This window comes from Oratosquilla oratoria, chromosome 5 (genome assembly GCF_046742065.1).
Source record: "Oratosquilla oratoria isolate Oo_2021 chromosome 5, ASM4674206v1, whole genome shotgun sequence".
In the NCBI taxonomy this organism is placed as follows: Eukaryota; Metazoa; Arthropoda; class Malacostraca; order Stomatopoda; family Squillidae; genus Oratosquilla; species Oratosquilla oratoria.
The window spans coordinates 88,014,409-88,025,872 of NC_134781.1; the positions used below are offsets into that span (position 1 = coordinate 88,014,409).

The 11,464-nt window shown below is 36.6% G+C and overlaps 1 protein-coding gene across 1 annotated transcript in view; it reads right to left on the reverse strand.

Moving 5' to 3' along the window:
• Positions 1 to 1,806: 1,806 nt before the first annotated feature.
• The window catches only part of LOC143025651 (sodium-coupled monocarboxylate transporter 2-like), a 94,348-nt gene continuing 84,690 nt past the window's right edge, over positions 1,807 to 11,464 (reverse strand). Inside the window, exons 10-12 of the mRNA XM_076185643.1 lie at positions 8,236 to 8,414; positions 5,941 to 6,163; positions 1,807 to 4,999 (exon numbers count right to left, since the gene is read on the reverse strand). Coding sequence (XP_076041758.1) covers positions 4,880 to 4,999; positions 5,941 to 6,163; positions 8,236 to 8,414 — 522 coding nt within the window. The 3' untranslated portion in view covers positions 1,807 to 4,879. The remainder of the gene's footprint in view (positions 5,000 to 5,940; positions 6,164 to 8,235; positions 8,415 to 11,464) is intronic.

The following is an 11,464-nucleotide window of genomic DNA, read 5'->3' on the forward strand; positions in this document are numbered from 1 at the left end:
CCAGTATGTGGGAAAACGTCCATGTGGGAAAATATCCTTGTGGGAAAACGTCCGTATATCACTGACGGTCGTCCAGGAGTTCGTAGATGAAGCCAGGCCCCTCTAGTAAGATAAGGGAGGCTTATAGAAATGTACAATTTATTCAAGTATTCCTCTCTGTACGTACAAATCAGATAATTACTTAATAGGTACAATTGGTAATTTGTAAGTTCTCGAACATTCACGCTGATACGCATGTACATACACACATATAGAATTCTAACTACGCCTTTATCTGAATCTACAAGGAGCATAATGCTAACAGAAATTAGAATACAATACAGACCAGGCTGTTCCTCAGTTGTTATTTCATCTGAATTGGGCGAATTTAGGCATAAGAAGGAACTGGGCAAGAACTGTTTAGCGATAGAGTGGTTAACGAATGGAATAGACTTTGTGGTCATGTAGTGAGTTCTGAAACTATTGGTTGTTTTAAGACAAGATTAGATAGATTTGTGGATAGGAAGGACAGGTAGCAAGGGACATTGGACTATCTAGTATAGGCCTTAGGGCCTCTTGCACTCTCCTCCATTCTTTTGTTTTTATGTCTTAACAGAAAAGAGGAATGTGATGCGCTCAAAGTGCGAATTAGATCGTCACCTTTGCCCATTGTCCTCGGCATTCCAGGGCAAGTAGTGTCTGCTACTCGGCAGAGAAAGGAAATAAATAAATAAATAAAAATCTCTCTGTAAATTTATTTGATTAGTGATGGGTTAACTCGTCAAAGTAAGTTATCCCATAGTTTCTGCGGTATAGTACAAAATACACTACATATTGAGAAGTTGCAGGTAATATATATTACAATAATATGTGTGTCGACTTCAGTCCATATTATTAGGAAAAGAATATTGCATCCATTGTCACATAGATTAGTTTATCAGTTCATTAATTAAACAGGTAACAAAGTAGAATCAATATTGCGACCCATACAGGGAAAAGAAGATTGATTTCTCACTTAAAGATACTGTAAATGGCACACCATTAAATTCACAAAAGCATTTGTAAGTAAATTAACTCCTTAGCTAGCAATGAGGGGAATGAAAGGACCTGACAGCTGCAAAAGAAATAATAATAATAATAATAATAATAATAATAATAATAATAATAATAATAATAATAATGATAATAATAATAATAATAATAATAATAATAATAATAATAATAATAGTAATAATAATATAATAATAATATAATAATAAATAATAATAACAATGATATTAATAATGATAATAATAATAATGATAATAATAGTAATAATAATAATAATTATGATAATGATAACAGTAATAATGTTAATGATAATAATAATAATGATAATAATAATAATAATATTGATAATAATAATAATAATAATAATAATAATAATAATAATAATAATAATAATAATAATAGTAATAATAATAATAATAATAGTAATAATGATAATAATAATAATAATAATAATAATAATAATAATAATAATAATAATAATAATAATAATAATAATAATAATAATAATAATAATAATAATAATAATAATAATAATAATGATAATAGTAATAATAATAATAATGATGATGATGATGATGATAATAATGATGATAGTAATAATAATGATAATAGTAATAATAATAATAATAATAATTATAATAATAATAATAATAATGATACTAGTAATAATAACAATAATAATGATAATGATATGATAATGATAATGATGATCATAATAATAATAATAATAATAATAATAATAATAATAATAGTAATAATAATAATAATAATATAATAATAATAATAATAATAATAATAATAATAATAATAATAATAATAATAATAGTAATAATAATAATAATAATAATAATAATAATAATAATAATAATAATAATAATAATAATAATAATAATAATAATAATAATAATAATAATAAAAGATATTCCACCGGTACTAAAGGGATTTTTTTTTTTTTTTTTTTTTTTTTTTTGAGGAGTATCGAGACCACAGAAGGCGAACAAGGTGGTGAAGGTGGGGAGCCAACTACGCCAGGAGGCGCTGCATAGCTGCGGCTGAAGCCGTCTCTTTTGCCCTGTGAGCTTGGATTTTTTTTATTATTGGAACAGGTAACACCGCTGGTAATCGAATACAAGGCCAACACGTGTTCTATTACACGCCAAAAACAAGTTATTGCAATGTCAGAAAAAAAAAGTTATTTCGTGAAATACATTTATATATGAGTGGTGAGGTAAACGCAAAAAAAACGTAGGAGTTTTATTACTAACGTTTCGTCATTAAGAGATCTTCCTCAGAGTCCTCTTGAGGACGAAACGTTAGTAATAAAACTCCTACGTTTTTGGCGTTTACCTCACCACCCTTTCCACTCATTCTGTCATACATATTTCAACATTTATATATGTAAAGGGACAGTCAGTATCTGTAGACATGGAATTTGGTGTTCAGTATTCGGTCCTGGTTAGCGCCGGGTGGTTATGTTCAGCTCAGAAACTTAAGGATATCGAGGGATTGGTAAGTTGGTATCGGCCAAGGAGAAACGCGAGTATGGGTGAAGAAATCCAAATAAAACGACAACAGGGAATGAGAAGTATTCACTCATAACCCCATCGATAAGGTAACATAAATTCCGCTGTTCATTAAGGCTAATGCCAGGTGCTTCTATCCTGCCAAGGTGGAGACCTCGCTTACTGAAGTTAGAAAAAAGAATGTGGAAGGTCTAGAGCAATGTTCCCCAACCTTTTTTGGCTGCGACCCTAAATCCACTCTTAGCCTGGAGTCACGACCCTAATTGTAATAATAAATTCAACCATTTCATGTTATATATCTACGTACTTGCATAATGTTTATAAACTTTCGTTTTTATATTTTTTATATTTTTGTAAGACCCTCTGGCGACCCTCAAAAACCCCCTCGCGACCCTAGTTTGGGTCGCGACCCTGGGGTTGGGAACCACTGGTCTAGACGCCTACAGCTACAACGGAAATTGTCACTTTTGACCGACTCTCTGTGGCTCAGGCTGCTTGAGGAAGTAGGTAGCAGACACCGACAGTTACTGGATTCGAACCGGGAATAACGCCAACTGAGGGAAAGTCGGAAGCAACTCGACTCTAAGGAGCTTATAACCCGTTTACTCCCAACGGGCAATTAAAGCGGTTTTTCTGCGGTTAGACTTAGGCGTGTATATTCATTGGCTGAAGCGAAATTCCCAAGAGAGTTAAAACGAAGTATGTAACGTTGTATAAAGCACTGATTCATTCAGATAGCTTAAGCCTATTCTACACGGGAAGAATTGTTGTGGTATTGTAGAACTATCCATGTGTGCCTGATTAGGTTTCCTGTCGTCACGTTACTCCTTTGTAATCCCTTTGTAATTGATAAAGTAGGATTCCACTATCGTAGAGAACTCGACTTGCTCCCCTACCACTGCATTTCCCCAGTCCACAGCGTACTAGCCCTGTATGACCTCGACGTCCTAGCCCTGTGACATCAACACCCTAGTTCTGTGACGTGAATGTTCTAGTCACGTGTGAGGTGAATGCACTAAATCTATGTGAAGAGACCAAGGCGTGTCACGTGCAATGTCGAGAAGGTGCAACTTACGTGATCTTAGTCACAGGCTCTTTCCTTTCCTCTCAGAGTCTGGATGTCGTGAGTCCTCAAAGTATCAAAGGATACCGACGTGGTCCCTGTCCTTTCCCTAGGAATGCAGAAAACGCAGAAATAGAGTTCTACGATGCCTGTAGAGACTAAGACAACTGTCCGCTTCACTTGGAAGTTCCTTGGATGAAAACAACCCATACGAAATGGATGGGAGGTGTGTGCGTTTGCATAAGAAGGGCGATTAAGTGATTAGGGGCGGTTGCGTGGGAGAGGGTTAAGGCATAATCACCCTGGGCTATTTGTGCTTCAACTGCGAATTCATCGACCCACTCCAGAAATTTTCCCGCCGTAAAATATTTATGGCAATTTTTTTTTTTTTTTCAACAATTTACATTTTTCCTCCGGCATATTAGTTTCCTTCTCAAAAGCTGCGGGCTGCAATTTATATCCAACAGTCGAAGGAAAAATAGCCCAGTGTGATAACGCTTTTGTTCCTTTAGGTTGCCTACAGAATGTGACCAATCCATCACTGTCAATTTTCTGTTTAGAGAAGAGGGAGATAAGAGGAGGCGGGTAGTTCATCCTCCCTTTTCATATCGAGGTTGAAAAGGTCCCAATCATATGACTACTGAGCTCCGGAGGAAGACCTTTCTACTTATCCCAACCTTCTGCAAGAAAACAAATGCCCCGTACTTTGTCACTTTCTCTTCAGAGGGTGAGTATCTTGTATCTGCACGGACTCTTTGAAAAATTAGAAGTCTGAATAAAGATTTTTTTTTTCCCAAAGAGAGGCTGTGAATCTTCGGCATATTCTTTCCGTCCCAAACTCTGCTGCACCCTACCCATATAAATAACTCCTATATTCGTTTAGTTTCTAAGACCAGTCGTTACCGAGGGAATTGCCACGGAAATTTACTAAATTGTTTGGCTGCAGCCAGGATGAGAAGAAAGGAGAATATTGGAATATCCTGGCGGCAGCCAGGATAAAACTTAAAATTGCACCTGCTACCGAAGGGGGTTAATCAAGACGGGCAGTTCTTACGCGGAATATCTGTGGTTAGCCTTAGTTGTGTAGTCTTATTACATACAGGCAGTTCTTACAAGGGTTAGTATCAAATGTCTCCCGTTTGTATAATGTAAGGCTTTTGGCACCTCTTGTCTCTCCAAACATCTATTACACATCTGCACCAGGAATTTGCTTTTGTCGTTGGAGAATCAGCAACAGACAACGACGTTCATCTTCATCCCAATTCTACATCTTCGTGGTGTCTGATGTTCTCTGGTCCTCAACGTCGATTTGGAGCGCCGGGTTATCGAACCCCGGAGAACCAAATGGCGGCACCTCGGTCTCCGTGAGGCCCGTTTTCTCCTCCTGAGGGTCAAGGAGATAGAGTGAGTTGGGTTTCCAAGGAGAGGTGGAGATTTGGAGAAGTTTGGGGGTTTATCGTTAAATGACGGGATGGGGGTTGAGGGTTTGGGGTCTAAATTGCCTACTGAAAGTGTTTGGTGACAACCAGAGGTTTTGTGAAGCACCATTGACTTCAGGATTTAAGAAGGAAATTGGCAAGAATTGGTTTACTAATAGGGTGGTCGATGAATGGAATAAACTTAGTAACCATGTAGTAAGCGCTGAAACGATTAGGCAGCCTTATGGATGGGGATGGCAGGTGGTGATGAATACGGAGCTGCCTAGTGTAGGCCTTGTGGTCTTTTGCAGTCTCCTTTATTCTTATGTTCTTATGTACTACCTCACTAAACCTAAAAGTACTATTTCTGCCTCCACAGTTTTGTTTAACTTCGTAGGTTATGGAATTATACTGCGTGCGTGTGCGTGCGTGTGTGTGTGTGTGTGTGTGTGTGTGTGTGTGTGTGTGTGTGTGTGTGTGTGTGTGTGTGTGTGTGTGTGTGTGTGTGTGTGTGTGTGTGTGTGTGTGTGCATATGTATTATAAGTGTAAAATAGACACTTAGGAAATACACAGAGAAACAGTGGGTCCATTGTGCTGGAGAGCATACTGGATTGCAATAGACTCCACTTATGCACTTACACAGCAAAGGCTGAGGCTGCATTGGAGCAAACTAAAGCGCTTCACCGTCACGACACTGGCCATAAAACAGCGAGTGTACTTAGTGCAGATCAAAGTCAGGCCAGAGGACATGCCCAGCAACACGAGCTTGAAATATAATTTTAGAACCTCTAAATAACTTCACCAAACTGCAAACACCCAACCACTTACCCACCACAAACACACACTATACAAGAACATATGATACGGCACATAACACCCAAACAAAAGAAGGAAAATGATCCTCACGAAGTTCTTCCCCAGAGACTCGATGCTGGGGAGACATCGGCTGAAGAAGCGGATGCAGGGAGACACCGTTCTGGGGTCGAGATCCTTGAGATCCTGCAGCCCGGAGACCAGGGACGCTAGCATCCCACAGATGATAACACTGAAGCATCCAACGGCCGAGATCCACATGTAGGAGAGCTGGAAGATAAGGAGCGGATCTTCCTCCTCCTCACTCGGAGAGATTCTTTTACCGTTGAAGATGAAGGAGGAGGAGGAGGAATGGAAGGAGATAATGTCAAGCTGGCATAGTTGTATTGAGTATACAGCTAGATAGTCAGAGTAACAATATCATATTATATGGTACACCAGTAATAGTGATACATTGAGTATAAAATCAGAGGAATATTGAAAGTAATCATGGATAGACTAGTAACAGTGATAATAATATTAATAATATGATACATACATACATACATATACCAAGGCTTTTTTCCCCTTACAAGGGGGGTAGCCAAAAAGAAAATATCATGATACACCAGTAATAGTGATACATATACATTGAGTATAAAGTCAGAGGAATATTGAAAGTAATAATGGATAGAGGAGTAACAATGATAACGGGAATGGTATTTGTAATAATGAATATGATGATGATTATTACTATAGTAGTGGTGCAGTTCGTGATAATGCATATAAAGCTCATCATGATTAAACGAATCATTTGTATAAATATAGTAGTTGTAATAGTAGATAAAATGCAAATATCATAATGATAGCCATAATGACTGTGTGTAATTCAAATTGAACACTATTGCACATATATTACTTAACTTTACCTATTTATTTATTTATTTTATTATTATTCATATTATTATAATTTTATCTAATTATTTATCATTATCATCATTTTATCGCATACGACCTAGTTATGGACCAAAAGGTCTCCTGTCAGTATGCTCCTCCTTTGTAATCCTTTGTATACATCCTTGTCATAACAAGTACTGCATAATGAGAAATGCACAAAGTTCTAAGCAACAAAAAATACATTGCAGTGATTTACAAAGGATTACAAAGGCGGAGCATGCCGACAGAAGACCTTTTGGCCCATAACTACGTCGGATGCGAAAAAATATAATAATGAAAAGAAATAAAATAAAATAAAATAAGTAAAATAAAAATAATAATAATATAAACAATAATAAATAAAATAAATAAATGCATAGGTATAGTTAAATAATAAACAAACAGGTAAATAGTAAATGATAATAAGTTGACAGATAGATAATGATAAATGAAGCAAATAATAAACAGACAAATAATAACAAATAAACAAACAAATAATATAGAATAAATGGCAGTCATTACAGCATCTTCCATAGGTGTTTATCTAAACGAATCTTAAAGCTTCGAACTGAACTACATTGCACTGCCTCTGCAGGAAGTTTATTCCATTCATTAACTACACGGTTGGCAAAGTTGTTTCTACCCACTTCCAAATTAAATCTATTTCCTATGTTCGGAGACAAATCTTCACTTAGTGAAGAACACTGAGCCGTTTTTTAATCTTTCCCCCGTTTCTGTTATTCTTAAATTCCCCATTACATAAGTTCACACTGTACTTGTATATGAGTATTTGCTGCTCTCATCAATATACCTACTAATGGTAGTCCTACAAGATGGAAGTCGGGAAGAAGCATCTCCCCGTTACCCAGTGTCAGAGCCAATCAATCTCCTTACCTCCATCTTTAGGTGCAGCCTCGAGGGGCTGGCATTTGATCTCTGTATTTCCTGTACGTTTTCATACAAGGAGAGTTGATAACCGGCGACTGATCCCGTCCTACTACTTCCAACCGATGTCAGAGAAACAGTCCCACAGTAATACAACACAGAATATATTTTAAAATTTCTTCCCATAGAAATACTTGCGAGGGCCTAAGGACCGTTGCCAGACACTGAGAGGCTGCGGGTTTCTTTGTGAAACTTGAGGCAACACTTGATCGTTTTAATTGTCTACAAAGTGGATCCCAGAGATGAAGAGATTAGGGTTGTCGTTATTTCAAGTAAATGGGCAGAGCTGGGCGCGTTACCACCTGGCAGGTAGTGCGTTACCGAAAAATCCGGGGGTGCGTTTCCACCTATACGTTACCAATTATAATTTCCTTAGAGCGGTCTGCGTTACCGCGCATATGTATATACACATAACGCAGTATGTACGGGCAGATTTTTCGGTAACGCACTACCTGTCCGGCGGTAACAACGCGCCCAGCTCTGGAAACGGGTCGTGACCTTTGACCCGTGACCGTGCTGGGGACTCACAGGGCAGCAGTCGATGGGCCTGAGGTCGCCGCGGTGGCGTTCCCGAAGGAGGCGCTGCAGCCGGCGATGCTGGTGTCCTTTTTGTCCATCGGTAGCTTTCCGCTCGTCTTGGAAATGAGGGACCCCAGGGCCACCCAGATGGTGAAAGTAAGTCCCGAGAGCGTGCCCACCAGTGCACCCTGGTGGGAGGAAGAACTGGCAGTGGTATATCCAAACGCCACCGTCTATGGTACGTACTGTGTGTGTGTGTGTGTGTGTATATATATATATATATATATATATATATATATATATATATATACGTATACATACATACATACATACATACATACATACATACATGCATACATACATACATATACCACAGATTTCCTCCTTACAAAGGAAGTAGCAAAAAATAAAACAAAAAATACACTCCCAATCATTCCTTTCCCAATATATTCCCCTCCCATACACCCTCTTCCCATCCTCTTATCTTGGTACACACACACACACACACACACACACACACACACACACACACACACACACACACACACACACACACACACACACACACACACACACACATATATATATATATATATATATATATATATATATATATATATATATATATATATTTGTGTGTGTGTGTATTTACCTAGTTGTATTTACCTAGTTGTATTTTACGGGAAGGGGAGCTATGCTCGTGGGGTCCCGTCTTCATATCTCATTTTATCTAAACTATTTTTAAATTCATGTATTGTTTTTGCACACACCACTTTCTCATCTAACTTGTTCCAACTGTCTATTACTCTGTGAGGAAAGCTGTTCTTTTTCAAATCTCTTCTATAGCTGTCTTTTTTTATTTTCTTTCCGTGTCCTCTTGTATTTCTGTCATCCCATTTTATCAGATTCTCTCTATCAGTAATTTCTATGCCTTTCATGATTCTGTAAATAGCTATCAAATCTCCTCTCTCTCTTCTTTGCTCTAGTGTCTGTAGTTCAAGTTTTTGTAGTCTCTCTTCATATGATAGTTTTGAGAGTGTTGGTGCCAGTTTTGTGATTGCTCTTTGTATTCTTTCAAGTTTTTTTATACATTTTTTTGTACTTGGTGACCATATCGTTGCTGCATATTCTAATCTTGGTCTTATCAGGGTGATTAGGATTTTCCTCACCATTTCTTCATCCAGGTATGTAAATGCCACTTTGATTGTTCTTATTAAATTATAAGTTTCTCCAAAAATCTTATTTATATGTTTCTCAGGTGACATATTATTCATAACAATGACTCCCAGGTCTTTCTCATTTTCTACTTTTTTTATTCCTTCTTCTCCCAAATTATATGATCCTGTTATTCTGTTTTTGCTTTTTCCAAATTCCATTATACTACACTTTTTTGTATTGAACTCCATCTCCCACTTCCTACTCCATTCTTGTACTTTATTTAGATCTCTCTGTAGTGATTCACAATCTTCTTCAGTTTTCACTCTTTTCAGTAGTTTTGCATCATCTGCAAAGAAGCTCATATAGCTTTCAATTCCTTCATCCATATCATTAATATATATAGCAAACATTATTGGGGCCAGAACTGTTCCCTGCGGGACACCGCTTATTACTTCATTCCATTTTTGAGTGCTGATCTCTTATCACTACTCTCATTTTTCTTTCTTGCAAAAAGTCTTCCATCCAATTTAGCAATTTACCTTGTATTCCTCCTTCATATTCTAATTTCTTAAGCAACTTCTTATGTGGTACTTTGTCAAAAGCTTTTTTTATGTCTAGAAATGCACAATCAGCCCATCCATCTCTTTCTTGTATTATATCTATTAGCCTTGAATAGAAACATATTAAATTGGTGACGCATGACCGTCCTTGTCTGAATCCAAATTGCCTTGGATTTAGTACGTTGTTTTTTTCCAAGTATTTTACCCATCTACTTTTGATAATTCTTTCACAAATTTTTGCTATTGTACTTGTTAGAGAGACTGGTCTATAGTTGGTAGGTTCTTCTTTATTTCCTCCTTTATATATAGGTACTATATTTGCTTTTTTCCAATCTTCTGGAACTTTTCCTTCTTTTAAGGAACTGCTTATTATGCTATGTATTTTGTCTGCCAGTTCATTCCTGCATTCTTTCAGAATCCAGTTTGCTATTTCATCTGGCCCATGCGATTTTCTGACATCAAAATTACCCAAGTGTGTCAATATTTCATTCTTTGTTACTTCTATTTCTTCCATAGGGGGGACTTTTTCTTTCCACTCAATCTCTTCAGGTTGTATATTTTCCCTTGTAAACACTGATTTAAAATGTTTGTTCATAATTTCTGCCATTTCCATTTCCTCAGTGTATTCAACTCCTCCTTGTCTCAATTTCTCCAAGTCTTGTTTGTTTTTCAGTTTATTGTTTACAAATCTGTAGAATAGTTTTGGTTGATCTTTACACTTTTCTATAACATCTTTTTCATATTTTCTTTTTTCCTCTCTGCACTTTTGTACATATTCATTTCTATAACCAGTATATATTTTCCATTTTTCAGGTCTTCTGTCTTTTTTCCATCTGGTCCAGGCTTTGTCTCTTTTGTCTTTTAACTCCCTACAACTTTTGTTGTACCAGCATTTTACATATTCTTTTTCTTGTTTTTGTCTTGGGACATACTTTTCCACTCCTTTTTTGTAAATTTTTGTCAAAATATTCCATTTCTCTTCCACTGATGTTTCTTCTTTGTATATTTCTTCCCAGTTTTCTTGTTGGAAGAATTCTCTTATTTTATCAAAGTTTGTTTTTTCATACATCATTCTTCCTTTTCTATATTGTTCATTTCTTTTCATATATTTTTCTTCATTAAGTTCCAGTTCAATCAATATGTGGTCACTTTTACCTATTGGTGTTTTATATTCAATCTTGTCCACTATTCTAGGTTCAGATGTAATTATTAAGTCTAGCCTCGATGGTTCTTCTTCATTTCTATACCTAGTGTTCTCTTGTATCCATTGTGTCATTGAATGGTCAGTAATCATCTCAAGTAGAGCATTTCCCCATGAGTCATCACCACTCTTTACTGTCATTTCTTCCCAGCAGATTTCTTTGCAATTAAAGTCGCCCATCATAACTATTCTTCCTCCGTCTTCCATTATTTTAGTTAATGCTATCTTTGTGTCCTCTAGCATACTTTTATATTCACTCTCCTCCCATGAGGCTGTTTTCGGAGGCACATAATTGATCACAAATTTTCTGCTCTTCTTA